The sequence below is a fragment of the Sus scrofa genome, chromosome 1 (assembly GCF_054392235.1).
Source record: "Sus scrofa isolate SSC_HxYL_T2T_F1_AM1 chromosome 1, Sscrofa_HxYL_maternal_Yorkshire_Landrace_v2.0, whole genome shotgun sequence".
NCBI lineage: Eukaryota > Metazoa > Chordata > Mammalia > Artiodactyla > Suidae > Sus > Sus scrofa.
Window position 1 is genome coordinate 236,169,807 of NC_139383.1, and position 15,469 is coordinate 236,185,275.

Sequence of the window (15,469 nt, forward strand, 5' to 3'; positions counted from 1 at the left end):
GCAAATGTTAACATCTCTCCTTTGCTAATATAATCATTTTCAGTCTCTTCCCTAAATTCCATCCAGATGCCCCCAATTTATCTATTGCAAAGACTTATCTTTTAAATTAATTCAGAGGCATTAACCACTGAGGTTTCCATTTTAGTTGTGGAAAGAAAATGTAATCAAGGAAGCCAACCTGATATTCAGAGGATCGAGGGGATCTTTACATTTATTAGCCTTCAGTCTGGTGTCTTATAAATAGATTAAAATCAGGCTTATCTGGCATCACTTTGTCTTTAGGTGTGAAGGATAGGAAAAAAATAAACTTGTTAGCTAAAGAAATCTTGAATGGATGTGTGCTTGAGTGGGAGGTGTGAAATGAAAAGATGAGATTGCATGTCTGTCTGTAGGCCATCTGTGTGTTTCGAGGGAAATTATGACTGAGAAATCATTAGGATGAAAGGAAGACAATATGACACCAAGATGCTGCTCTTGAAATCAGATCTCATGTAAACCAAGCACTGGATTTGTCTGCCTTGGTCGAGGGAAACAACATCCACAGCATCCTTTGCATAATCAAGTGTATTTGTTTCCCATTGCTGCTATAACAAATCTCCATGTTAAAAGAATGCAAATTAATTATCTTACCATTTTGGAGGTCACAAATCTAAAATGTGTCCACAGGGCTGCCTTTCTTCTGGAGGCTTGGGAGGAGAATCTCTCTCCTTGACTTTTTACAGCTTTTAGAGGAAAACAGCAGCAAATCAACTTCAAGTCGCTCTCTGATCTCTGCTTCTGCTGTCACATCTTCTCTGGCTCTGACCTTCCTGCTTTCTTCTTATAAAGACCCTTGTGATGATGACATTGGGCTCATCTGGGTAATCCAAGGTAAACTCCTAATCTCAAAATCTTTAAGCACAACTACAAAATCACTTTTTAAACTCACAGTTTCCAGGGATTAGAACACTTTTGAAACTCACAGTTTCCAGGGATTCTTTGGGTGGATGTCAAGGATGTGAAACTTATTTTTGTTTGAAAATTATTTTACCCCATGGTAATTTTGGGGTAAAACTGACATGCAGGCAACTGCTTCAGCATTGGCCCCTGGTATCATGATTTGCCTTTCTTCTTCAATTTTATGGATAACACAGAACTAAGTGAGCATTGATTATATAACCAAGTATTCAGCACCAAGTCTTATTTTTAATGTAAAAAAACATTATCAAAGAGGTGTTAATGTTGAGTCATACACAGGCATACATTGTTTTATTGCGTTCACTTTTTGTTCTTCATGGTATTTTGTTTTTTTACAAATTGAAGGTTTATGACAACCTTGTGTTGAGCAAGTCTACTGGTGCCATTTTCCCAACAACATTTGCTCACTTCTTGTCTCTGTGTCACATTTTGGTAATTCTTGCAATGGTTTAAACTTTTTCATTATTGTTATATTTGTTGTGGTGATCTGTGATCAGTGATCTTTGATGTTACTATTATAATTGTTTTGGGGCACCACAAACAACACCCATTTAAGATAGTTGAACTTAACTGACAGATGTGTGTGTGTTCTGTTCTCCCCACTGACCAGCTGTTCCTGCATATCTCTACCTCTCCTTGGGCCTCTCTATTCCCTGAGACACAACAGTCTTGAAATTAGGCCAACTAATAACCCTACACTGGCTTCTTAAGTGTTCAAGTGAAAGAAAAAGTTACACATCTCTAGCTTTAGATCAAAAACTGGAAATAACTAAGCTTAGTGAGGAAGGCATGTCAAAAGCTGAGGTAGGCTGAAAGCTAGGCCTCTTGCACCAAACAGACAAGTTGTGAATACAAAGGAAAAGTTCTTGAAGAAAATCGAAAGTGCTACTCCAGTGAACATAGGAATGATAAGAGAGTGAAGCAGCCTTATTGCTGATATGGAAAAAGTTTTGGGTAGAAGAGCACACCAGCCATAACATTCCCTTAAGCCAAAGCCTGATCCAGAGCAAGGCCCTAACTCTCTTCAATTCTGTGAAGGCTGAGGGAGGTGAGGAAGCTGCAGAAGAACAGTTTATAGCTAGCAGAGGTTGGTTCATGGGTTAAGGAAAGAAACCATCTCTATAACATAAAGGTGCAAGACGAAGCAGCAAGTACTGATGTAGAAGCCGCAGCAAGTTATCCAGAAGGTATACCTATGATCATTTTTTTAATTTTATTTTTTATTTTTGTCTTTTGTCCTTTTTAGGGCTGTACCTGCGGCATATGAAGGTTCCCAGACTAGGAGTCCTATCAGAACTGCAGCCACCAGCCTACGCCAGAGCCACAGCAATGCCAGATCTGAGCTGTGTCTTAGGCCTACACCACAACTCACAGCAACGCCAGATCCTTAACCCACTGAGCAAGACCAGGGATTGAACCTACAACCTCATGGTTCCTAGTCAGATTTGTTTCCACTGCACCACGACGGGAACTCCTACCTATGATCATTAATGAAGATGGCTACACAATAGATTTTTAATGTAAATGGAACAGTCATATATTGAAAGAAGATGTCATTGAGGATTTTCATGGCTAGAGAGGAAAAACTAATGCCTGGTTTCAAAGGATGGGATGACTTTCTTGTTAGGGGCTAATGCAGCTGATGACTTGAAGCCAGTTCTTATTTACCATTTTAAAAATCCTAGGCCTTTAAAAATTATCTTCATCGTATTCTGTGAATGGAATAACAAAGCCTGACAGCATATCTGTTTACAACATGGCTAACTTAATATTTTAAGCCCATGGTGGAGACCTTCTGCTCGATAAAATATTCCTTTCAAAAAATTATTACTGCTTATTGACAATGTACCTGGTCACCCAAGAACTCTGATGGAGATGTACAGTGAGATTAATGCTGTTTTCATTGCCTGCTGACACAACGTCCATTTTGTAGCCCACAGTTCAAGACTTTACAGTCTTCTTTAAATATATTTTGTAAGGCTATAACTGCTGCAGATAGTGATTCTATGATAGATCTGGGAAAATCAATTGAAAATATTCTGGAAAGAATTCACCATTGAATTAAGAACATTCATGATACATGGAAAGAGTCAAAATATCAACATCAACAGGACTTTGGAAGAAGTTGATTCTAACTGTCATGGATGACTTGGTGTTCAAGACTTAAGTGGTGGAAGTAACTGCAGATGTGGTGTAACTAGCAAGAGAACCAGTGTTAGAAGTGGAGCCTGAAGATGGGACTTAATTGCTGCAATAACATGATAAAACTTGAATGGATGAGGAATTGCTTCCTATGGATGAGTAAAGAAAGTGGTTTCTTGAGATGAAAACTACTCCTGGTGAAGACACTGTGAAGATTGTTGAAAGGACCACAAAGTTTTAGAATATTACCTAAACTTAGCTGATAAAGCAGAGGCAGAGTTTGAGAGGATTGACTCCAATTTTGATAAAGTTCTGCTATGGGTAAAATGCTATCAAACATCATTGCATGCTACAGAGAAATCATTTGTGAAAGGAAGAGGTGATCCATGGGACAAAAACTTCATTGTTTTCTTTAAGAAATTGCCAGAGTTCCCCTCATGGTACAGAGGAAACGAATCCAACTAGGAACCATGAGATTGCAGGTTCGATCCTGGACCTTGCTCAGTGGGTTAAGGATCCAGCGTTGCTGCGAGCTGTGGTGTAGGTCACAGACATGGCTTGGATCTGGCATTGCTATGACTGTGGTGTAGGCTGGAAGCTGTAGCTCCAATTAGAACCCCTAGCCTGGGAACCTCCATATACCGCAGGTGAGGCCCTAAAGAGCAACAACAACAACAAAAAAGAAATTTCCACAGCCACCCCAACCTTCAGCAACCATCATGCTGATATGTCAGCAGCCATCACCATTAAGGCAAGACCAAAGCAGCAAAAAGATTTACTTGAAGACTCAGATGATAGCATTTTTGGCAGTCAAGTATTTTTTTAATTAAGCTATTTATGTACATTGTTTTTTTATATACACAATATTATTGTGCATTTAATAGACCACAGTATAGTGTAAACATAACTTTTACATACTCTGGGAAACCAAAAAATCCATGTGACTCTCTTTATTGCAGTATTTGCTTTAGTAGTATTCTGGAACCTGACCCACAATATCTCTGAGGTTTGCCTGTAATGTTAGAACTTGAATGGATATGAGAGATCATCATGTGATCCACTCCTCTTTAGCTTATATATGAGGAGAATGAGGTGCAAAGGGACCAAACTGACTTGACAAAAGGCAAGTGACACAAAATACCACACCTTCCTTGTCCTCTTCTTATGACATTGCCTTGAATGTGAATTAAGCTTGGGAAGCCCTCTGGGATTAGTCATTATGTGATCTTGTCATTTTTTCCCCCCTATGATATTGGGTAAATAGCACTAGTTATATATGAAAAATAAGAAAAAGTAAAATCTCCATGAAGTTCACTGATCTAGGATAACCACTGTTTATTAATGTAGCTGATGCAGAAAGTGATAGAATATTAATTGCAAATGTATTTAAATCACAGGATGAAGAAAAAAAATTTTTTTTACTAGATTCAGAATGTGATTTAAGGAATACAGGCAAAATGAGTATTTGGGAAGTACCTAGTTTCCTTTTTTTTTTTTTTTAAATGTTTGTTTTGCTTCAAAGTTTATAGAAAAAATTTGTTGAAGGCCCACTCTGTGTAAGATGTTGTCCTAGGTTATGAGAAAAAAATAATGGAAGAAGGTTTCATTGAAATTTGTTATTTATTGTTTGAATTTCTCAAACTGAAAATACAGAGAAAAACAACTTTAAATTTTAAAATACAAAAATTTTAAAGTCACAAATGTAGAGTTTGAATGAGAATAATTGAATATGTGGCACATTAAAAAATCAAAAATCAGTTCCAAGTATATTCACAACCCTTTTAAAAGTCCCTTGTAGATGAAAACCTATTCCCCTTCTTCAGTTGAATTTCTCAATTGGCCAAAAATAGATTAGCCAAAGGATTAAGGCATGGTTAAAATATGGAAATACAGAATTTTGACAAATCTCAACACAAATGGTAAAAATAAGTTGCAACCCTCACACCTGCCCGAGCCCTTTGCCATTTGGTTTCATAGTACTTACAGGCCTAGTTTGCTGATTTCTGGCTTATTTTTCCTACAGTATTTATTAAATCATTTTGTCTTGTACCATAAATTACTCTGAAAGAGTGATGCTGTTTTCTTGGGAAACTAAATGAACACTTTCAGGTCACTTAGTATCCTATGATACAATTCATTTGTACCTGTATTTTGGAGTATGGAAATGTTTAGGAAAATTAGTAAACTAGAAATGATATGCACAATTTGTCTCAGAGAGTCACTCACATTTTTACTTCTTTGTAGCTTTGAAATCATTGGAAGGGAAAATAAGCAGAAAAAGGAGAGGAGAAAGATGGTGTTAGAAGGATGTTTCTGAGATGAGTTGAGGATGGTAGGGGAGAAGATGGGCCTCTTGAAAGCCAAAATTGGTTTCAGATCATAAATCCTACAATCTGTAAGTCTGAGGCTTTTGCAGAGGACTAATTGATGGTAGCTGCTGTCTTGGGGTGACCAGTCCAAGATGTGGGCCACTGGCTCAGAAATTGCACATAGAACGATAGCAGCAGTGAGTAGAGTGAACTTCATTAGGTGTCACAGTTCTCTGGAAGCACTCCTTCTTGCTCTCTGTGCAACCTTTAACTGAATACCATTGAATTCCATCTGGGGAAAACAAGAAGTCTCAATAGAAGTCATCCTTGGGAGGTGCAACCTACCTGGCCTCAGATGCTTCAAATGAAAAAACAAAACAAAGGAAAACACAGCAAAAACTCGAGGTGTATCAAGCTACAATCATCTTGCCTTTTAAGACTTCCTACCTACATTTATCCTAGTTGGGTACATTGCAGTACGAAAGCTCTGAGATTGTGAAACAGAATAGCTTTCAAACTCAGTTGGTAAAAGTCATGCAGTGGCACTGACTCTGTAAAAATTTCTGAAGTGTTAGCTACTTGGAAGCTTCCTAATAATCACCCCCCAGTTTTACCCAGATCATGAGTTATCTATAGGGCTGAATCCACAGAAGGGTCGTTTATGTGTAAGGGCTTCTCAGGAATGGAGGCATGTCCTTGATCTCATTTAGTTTTCCTCCAATTATAAGTAATCATGCATGTTCACTGTAGAAAATGTGGAAAATACACAAAAGTGCAAAGTAAGTGACAATAATGTCCTATAATCCTAGCACCCCCAGTATTAGTTGTATGGGGGAGAACACAAAGGAGCAGTTTCCTAAAGGCAGCAAAACGTATGATGGTTGGAAACTTGAGAAAACAGTAGACTTTCAACTGGGGATGATTTTGCTTCTGCACCCCAGGGACAATGTTGATAAGGGCCAGAGACATTTTTGTTGTTACCCCTCAGACAGTATTACTGGCAGGTAGTGGGTATAGGCCAGTGATGTGCTAAACATCCTGCAATATACAAAGTAGCCCTGGATAACAAAGAATTACCCTGCCAAAGTGTCAACAGTGTTGACAAACTGTTGACAAATCCATCAAAAGCCTAAATTCCAGTTCTGTTTGTTTTGTATCAGCGTGAAATGGCATAATTTCCATGTTAGGAAACTGCTCTTAGGACAACATTGTAGTCATTCCAGGTTCCTGACTCAACCAAGAGCTATTGTCAAGATTTTGCTGTATAAGCTTCCAGACTCTTCCGGGCAGAGTTTGGATGATAAGCTGACTAGATGGCTACCTGTCTACATTCAGGAAGAGAAGAACAGCCACCAAGAACTAACATTTCATGGCTCCAGAGGGCTTTGGCTCCTTTTATCTTCAATAAGGAAGGGGCTCTTGACTGGCACAAGTAACAGAAGGAACTTGGGGTGCAGAGAGGTGACCGAGGCCGCACAGTTTGAAGAAAGCTCATGTAACTCTAAAACCAGAGCACCAACAACCATGACCTGTAATTCTCTTCCTCTCTCCCAATTGACTGATTTCCTCTAATTTTTTTTCCCCTTTCAGTTTCATAGAGAAATTTACTATAGTTTGGCTTTGTGGACTTTTACACATTAAGTGGCATACTACAATACTGTTTTGCAACTGCCTCAACGTTTTATTTTTTTATTTTTATTTTTTTTGTCTTTTTGCTATTTCTTGGGCCGCTCCCGCAGCATATGGAGGTTCCCAGGCTAGGGGTCGAATCGGAGCTGTAGTCTCCAGCCTACACCAGAGCCACAGCAACGCGGGATCCGAGCCGCGTCTGCAACCTACACCACAGCTCACTGCAACGCCGCATCCTTAACTCACTGAGCAAGGCCAGGGACCGAACCCGCAACCTCATGGTTCCTAGTCGGATTTGTAAACCACTGCGCCATGACGGGAACTCCTCAACAATGTTTTAGAGATTTTTTTTTCATGTTAACGAAGGCATCTGGTTCATTCTAAGTATCGCATAGCAATCCGTGGACTGAACATGTCATGTTTAAAACTCATCTATAGACAAACATTTGGGTCATTTCTGTTACTCTATTATTAAACATAATGCTGCAGTAATAACCTTGATACATGCCTTTTTGTGTTACATGTAAATATTTCTCTGCAATAGATACCTAGAAATAAATTGCTTCATAGAAGAACATGTTCATTTAAAATTTTAACTGAAATTCACAAATTGTCTTTTAAAAAAAAAGCTAAACTAACCTAAACTGTTGTTAGAAAATAGGAGTTCCCATTTCCCCATACTGTCAGAAAACTTTGGTATTATAAAACTCATAATTTTTAGCAATCTGATGGATTAAAATATCATTTCTGTAATTTGGATTTCTTTGATATTTACTGATGAACTGAACAGCTTTTTATGTTTTTAAGTTGTCTTATCTCCTCTTCTGAAAATTGCCTTTGCATTTCCCTTAACAATTTTATTTTTGGGGGTTCATTGGTCTTTTAAAAATGGTTTTTTAGAAGTGCTTTGTTTATTCTTATTAATTAGGTAGATATTAATATGTTTTCAGTTATTTATTTTTCAACTATTTTCACCCAGTTTATTCCTCATCTTTTAAATTTGGGGGTTATCATTTTGTGAATTTTAAAATATGATATATTCAAATTATCTATTTCTTTTATAACTTTTGCCTCTTGGATATTAAGGAGGCCTCCTCTCTTTCAAGCTTAAAATATATTCTCCAACATTTTCTTCTAATGTTTTCATCATTTGGATTTTTACATCTCTCTATTTTTTCTTTCATTTTTTTAAAGTTTTACTGAAGTATAATTGATTTACAATGTTGTGATAATTTCTGCTATACAACAGAGTGATTCAGTTATACATGTACACACATCCATTCTTTTTCAGATTCTTTTCCCACATAGACCATCACAGAACATTGGGTAGAGTTCCCTGTGCTATATGGCAGGTCCCTGTTGGCCAATTGTTCCATATGTCACAGTGTGCATATGCTAATCCCAAACCCCAGTCCATCCCTCCCCCCCCAACCTATCCCCTTTGCACATTTCTCTCTTTAATCCATGTACATTTCTCTCTTTAATCCATAGGCAAGGCTGGCTTCCTGGGCATGAAACTGGTGTGACTGCACAGAGCCCTGCACTTAGAAGGGCCCAACAAATTATGTATTGACTTTTTTGTGAGACGTGAATAGTGTGAAGGAGGCAGTATATAGATTTCTTAGAAATGTGTGCCATGTCTGGAGTTATGGTACTCACATTTGAATATTGAGTACAACACTCCTTGACTATGTAACTTCATGCAAATTTCTTAATCTTTCTATGCTTCAGATTTCTCATCTTTAAAATGGGCACAATGACAAGATCCAGCTTGTAACATTTTTTTTTAAGGCTGCACTTGTGGCACAGGGAAGTTCCCAGGCTAGGGGTCGAGTAGGAGCTGTAGCTGCTGGCCTACACCACAGCCACAGCAGCTCGGGAACAGAGCAGCATCTGCGAACTACACCACAGCTCACAGCAAAGCTGGATCCCCAACCCACTGATCGAGGCCAGGAACTGAACCTTTGTCCTCATGGATACTAGTCAGGTTTGTCACCACTGAGCCACCACAGGAATCTCTCATATCATTTTTTTGTTGGTGTGATGTAATTGAGGTAATGCTCTTAGTAGAGCATCTACCGTGTAGTAAGTGCTCAGTGAATGTTTGCTCTTATGTAAGATTTTTCCTGTGCTCATTTTAATGTTTTTAAACGGTCATGACTTATCTTTATTCATGTATTTATTTTTTCTTTTTAGGGCCGCACCTGTGGCATATGGAAGTTCCCAGGCTAAAGGTTGAATTGCGCTGCAGCTGCTGGCCTGTGCCACAGCTACCTCAACACCAGATCCAAGCTGCATCTGCAACCTATGCTGCACTTTGGAGCAACGCCAGATCCTTAATCCGCTGAGTGAGGTGAGGGATCAAACCTACATCTTCATGGATACTAGACGAGTTCTTAACCTGCTGAGCCACAATAGGAACTCCCATGACTTACCTTTACTATGGGTCTCTTTCATACAGTATTGACCAGGTTTTGTTCGGCAGGTTCCAAAGTCTAATAGACATCCATGGAAAGGGATTGAGAGGTTGCATGCCCTACAGATCACACCTCCAACACCTTGAAGAATAGGAGGGAAAAAATAAGGTGAAAATAGAAATGGACACGGGGGCTTGGGGGGGGGGAGACAAAGAGAAATCCAAAAATAAAGCAGTGATTTTTCAACTTTAAAAAGCTGGCAATATTTTATCAATGGATTCTAAAAACTCACATAAGTTTCAGTTATTTTTATTTTGACAATTTAATGGGGGAAATTTCATAACATATGATATATTAAAGAACTGGAAGCACTCTGAAATGATACTAATTAGAAATGAAGCCAGGTGGTCTAAACAAATTGGTTAAAATGTATTCAGTTCCTCAGAGCCTAATTAAATCAAACTAAAGTTACTTAGCCAGAATACTTAATTTCAGCCATATATATCCACTGTGTTAGGCCTTCATTTTAGTGTCTAAGAACATTATATGTAACATGTTCTCTGTGGATATTTATTGCTTGATTACTGTTTACATATTGGTAATCTTCAGTACTCAAATTCAGTGGCTTAAAAGTGTAATTTATTTTGGGAGTTCCTGTTGTGACGCAGTGGTTAACGAATCCGACTAGGAACCATGAGGTTGTGGGTTCGATCCCTGGCCTTGCTCATTTGGTTAAGGATCCAGTGTTGCCGTGAGCTGTGGTGTAGGTCACAGACGCGGCTCTGATCCCACGTTGCTGTGGCTCTGGCATAGGCTAGCGGCCGCAGCTCTGATTAGACCCCTAGCCTGGGAACCTCCATATGCCATGGGAGTGACCCCAGAAAAGGCAAAAGGACAAAAAAAAAAGTATAATTTATTTTGATTATGTCGAAATAATTCAGAGATTCTTGACCTTAAAGTGGGTAAGATTAGAAGACATTAACTGGAAGATGACTTTCTAAATTTGACTGTGCTTCAGATTTACTTAGGCAGTTAAAATAAAATAAATACAGATTGCTATAGTCCCCACAGAAACTGAGTTAGAATCTATAGGAGGTGGGGCCCATGAATCTATATTTTAGATATCCAGAAGCAGTGAAGGGCATGTGATTTGAATATAGCTGTCTGGACCACTGGTTCTACTGATTTCAGGAATGTCCTTTATAGTAACCCCTGCAGAAATTCTTGGCTAGTGATGAAGGGATCATCAGCATTAAAAACAGCTCAGATTCTTAAAGGATTCTTCTGAAACAGCTGAAATTTGTCTTGATGTTCATAGTTCCAACTTTTAATATATGGAAACCATTGCCACATCACTGTTATTCATTAATTCCAAAGAAGAGTTTACTGAACATTTTGTGCAATGTATTTTATATCTCCCTCTGATATATTGGAAATTAGAAGAGATGACTTTTAATAGAAATAGTCTGGATGATGAAGCTAATTAACCTCTGTTGACTGTTCTCCCCAGCTTCAAATTCATCTAAAGACATTTTGGAAATATCACATTGGTTCTCTCAACAAGCATGATAGTACTTCCAATCCATTATTAACGATAAACCAGCAAATATTTTGTTAAAGAACTAAGCTTATGCCAAGGACCTTGCTAAGAAATTTACATGCATTAGCCCAATAATTTTCCACAGTAAACCTTTCAGGCAGGTATTATAGTTGCTCACATTTCACATAAAAGAAAACCAAGGCCTTAAGATTTGTATTAGCTCACTCCAGGGGCAAAGACAGTAGTTAAAAAAGTCTGTGGGAATTCAAAACATTTGTTTTTAGCAAGCACACCATGTCACTGGAGATGCCTTTCTTTGTGTATCTCAAACCTTTGTGTTACCTTCTTCTTGCTTGAGATTTTGACTCTTCCAAGATTCAGGGTCAGTCACTTGCACAGAACACTAGGGCTGCTTGTTTCTTCAAGCTGTGCCTGAGTGAGTTTTCCTCCTGGACTCATGATTTCTTAATCTTGGAACTTGTCCTTAGAGATCCACTGCATGGCTCAGATGTTTGATGCCAAGAGCCTTCATGGTGGAGTACTTACATGATGTCAGCTCCTTTCTCTGCAATGCTTCAGGTCCCTGGATTGCTTCATGGATGAGATCTTCTCTAGCTTCTTTCTTTCCCTCTCAGATGGTCCCTCTTCCTACCGATTCCACACCAATATCCTTAGCCTTCTTCCTGAAACCTTGGCCCTGACATTCTTTACTACAACTAAAGGCAATGCCTTAACTTTAGGTCTGTTTGCTGACTATTTGTTTCATTGCCTGAAACTTATAAGTACGTTCACAGATTCCATTTCCTTTCTTTCAGTCTCTTCTTGTCTGAAAAATTTATTGTTGATTTTATTAATATAACTAACACACTCTATACTCTGGTTTGGCAACTACATATAAAGCTTCAGGGAATATATAAAGTTAAGTTTTCTCATGATTTATTTTGAAGTATGCTCTTCTACTTTATGACACTATTGTGAAGAACACTTAATAGACTCTATTTACTTAAATGCATATTATAAATATGTATATAACATTAGAAAGTATGACGATAATCTTTTAAAAATAATCACCCCTTACCTCACAGACACTCTTTTTTAAATAATTTTTTAAAATTATTTATTTATTTTTCCTCTGTACAGCATGGGGACCAAGTTACACATACATGTATACATTTTTTCCTTCCATTGTTGTAAATCTCTAGACATAGTTCTCAATGCTACACAGCAGGATCTCATTGTAAATCTATTCCAAGAGCAGTAGTTTGCATCTGTTAATCCCAAGCTCCTGATCCCTCACATTCCCTTCCCTCTCCCCCTGGGCAGCCACAAGTCTATTTTCTAAGTCCATGATTTTCTTTTCTGTGGAAACGTTCCTTTGTGCTGTATATTAGATTCCATTATGGTATTTGTGTTTCTCTTTCTGACTTATTTAATTCAGTATAAGAGTTTCTAGTTCCATCCATGTTGCTGCAAATGGCATTATGTCTTTCTTTTTTATGGCTGGGTAGTATTCCATTGTGTATATATACCACATCTTCCGAATCCAGTCGTCTGTCGATGGACATTCGGGTTGTTGCCATGTCTTGGCTATTGTGAATAGTGTTGCAATGAACATGCAGGTGCATGTGTCTTTTTTAAGGAAAGTTTTGTCTGGACATATGCCCAGGAGTGGGGTTGCTGGGTCATATGGTAGTTCTATGTATAGATTTCTAAGGTACTTCCATACTGTTATCCATAGTGGCTGTACCAGCTTACATTCCCACCAACAGTGCAGGAGGGTTCCCTTTTCTCCACACCCCCTCTAGCATTTGTTATCTGTGGACTTATTAATGATGGCCATTCTGACTGGTGTGAGGTGGTATCTTGTGGTAGTTTTGATTTGCATTTCTCTGATAGTCAGTGATGTTGAGCATTTTTTCACATGCTTGTTGGCCACCTGTACATTTTCCTTGGAAAAATGTCTGTTCAGGTCTTTTGCCCATTTTTCCATTGGGTTGTTGGCTTTTTTGCTGTTGAGTTGTGTAAGTTACTTGTATATTCTAGAGATTAAGCCCTTGTCCTCATGGACACTCTTTACTTCAAAATTTCTCTTTGTGCTGAATGTTCTTCTTTTATCCTATCTTCCTTGTGTGTTCAACAAAATTAATGCGATCCTGTCTGTATCATTTTTTTTTTTCATGATATTCAAGACATGGAAGTTGTTCTCTTGAGGTTTTTCTCCTGTTCCTATACTCCCCTCAACATTCTTTACAGAAGTGTAAGGACTTAAAATGCAGCAAAGACCCAAGCTGAGCAGTTTGAGTTTCTTGCTGCCCCCTTTGCAAGGGGTAATCAGAACTCTGCTATGCATTGTATTTAGTAATGAGGGTAGTATGGGAAGCAGAGGCTACAAATGAGTGATCCAGGGGCTAGACTTGGTTTTTTAACTTGCATAGTGCTTTCAAAAATGGTGTTAGTTGTCAAAATTTAAAAATTAGGAGAGTTTTCCTATGGACCCGAATTTCTGGTTTCTTTTGAAGAATCACATGCTTTGGTAGTATTGGGCTCCTTTGTCCTCGGCAGCTGGGTACTTGCTGCCTTCTTCTTATTTTATTACTGGACAGTTCCCTCCATTTATATTATCTGACACACTTTAGGTTTTTGAGATGATAATCCCAATAGTGGGTGCCAGAAGTCTTTATATCTCACTCATAGAATTTATTTATCTCTGGGATGCCTTGTAGATTCTTCCTATTAAAGTGTGGTCTCCAGACCAACAGCATCAGCATGTCTTGGAAGCTTGTTGGAAATGCACACTTTCAGATCCTATCCCTGACCTGCTGAATCAGCCTCTGCATTTTAACAAGATCCCCAGGTCACTCATATGTACATCAAGTCTTCTGACTCTAAGAGACCCTGCCCTGTTAACCCCTGGGTTCAGCAAAGAGCAGCCATCTTCATTACCATCTTACCATTTCATTTGAGAGGGGTAGTTCCCAGGATGGTGCTTGAATATGCCCATCTACCTAGTTTGAAAGGCCTTAGGAATTCTGAAAAAGGGATTGAAAACTCTGTGTGTGTGTGTGTTTAATAAATGAAGGAATGTTCTAGTTGGTGAAGATGAGCACATATAACAGAAGAAGTGCTAGGAGATCCTTGTGCATGCTTTTTTGTTTCAGTTAATTCATTTTCTTTGCCATAGTTAGGAAGACTTCCTATCTAGTTTGGTTAGTTTCAGCTTCACAATAGTAGCAACAACATGTGGGCCACTGTCTACTAGCTCATGTTTAAAATGGGAAATAATGGCACTTAACTCAGAGTGGTCATGAGGATTCAATGCATTAATACAAATGAAATATTTAGACTTGTCCTGGCATATAGTAAGTGCTGAATAAATGTTAGCTCATTATTATTTAAAGATTTACTCAGGCCTTGTTATAAGCACCTTAAGTACATTATGTAAGGCCCCTCTCCACTTATATTGTAATTAGGCAATTTCTTGAGTAGTTTTTCCTCTTTATGATTTATGTGTTCTTGATGACTTACCACCTAAGAGGCAGAATAACAGAAAAGCACCACTGAAGACTGTACTTCTCATTCTAAGATTTCTAGCCAAAAAAAGAAGATGGAAGGGAAGACATGTACCACTGTTAAATCTTTCTTGGGGAAAGTAATAAATTTATACATTTGTTAGCTATTAGAAAAAGAGAAATGAGTAAATACATTTTAGTTATTTCACCAAGGAAGTATAAATAAATTCATTTTGTGAAGGAGGAAACATAATGTACCTATCTTTATCAAAAACTCACCACAAAACTTCTCCCAGTTCCAGAAAATTTTAAGTTTAGGTGTCTTTTTATTACCAAATACCATCCCCTCCCTTAGTAATTTCCCTGAATTGCAAAAGTATGAAATGAGATAGATACTGTTTCTAGAATAATATCCTGTTAAAAATCCTTTTAACTATTAGCCAAAAATTGTTATTTATGCTTCTTCATAGACTAATGCTTTCATTGCAAATGATCATATTTAAAAGGAAAGCATAAAAATAGTTAATACTTATTTAAGTGAAAAGGAAGAAATTGTCAGATTGGTTAAAATATAACATTTCAGTTGTACATGACTTACCTGCCTTCTTCATGAATGTATTACGGGAATTTTTTAGATATGAACTTCTTTAAAGGATAACAGCAAGTAAAATTTCTGATGTAAAAAAGTCTGTTATAACTGAAACCAACAAGGCAAGTCTCTGATCCTCTAGATTCTAAACTGTTTAAACAGTAAAATTGCCCAAGTAAACAAGATAGGAAAAAATTTTCACTTTAGCACTCTGATCTATATGAAACTTAATTGCTTTACTCTTAGCAAGTCAGCATAATAAGGCTGAGTCAAGCTACAGTTTAACTATAAATTTGGCGAAAAATTTCTGTGTTCACCATGCTGCAGATTATTTTCACATATACATAACAATGTGGACATGCTATCTATTCATTATA

General features: G+C 37.9%; 1 protein-coding gene across 2 annotated transcripts; it reads right to left on the reverse strand.

Moving 5' to 3' along the window:
* Positions 1 to 4,700: 4,700 nt before the first annotated feature.
* Positions 4,701 to 15,244, reverse strand: C1H9orf57 (chromosome 1 C9orf57 homolog). 2 transcript variants are annotated; one of them, XM_084987834.1, is made up of 4 exons: positions 15,102 to 15,178; positions 14,520 to 14,581; positions 9,473 to 9,595; positions 4,701 to 5,700 (listed from the first exon to the last, which is right to left on the reverse strand). In XM_084987834.1, the coding sequence occupies exons 2-4, from the start codon at positions 14,569 to 14,571 to the stop codon at positions 5,576 to 5,578; spliced, it is 300 nt and encodes a 99-aa protein (XP_084843960.1). In that variant the 5' UTR covers positions 14,572 to 14,581; positions 15,102 to 15,178; the 3' UTR covers positions 4,701 to 5,575. The 2 variants fall into 2 exon arrangements, with proteins under 2 accessions (XP_084843960.1, XP_084843971.1); XM_084987845.1 differs by lacking the exon at positions 14,520 to 14,581 and having other exon boundaries at positions 15,102 to 15,244.
* Between the last annotated feature and the right edge of the window lie 225 nt (positions 15,245 to 15,469).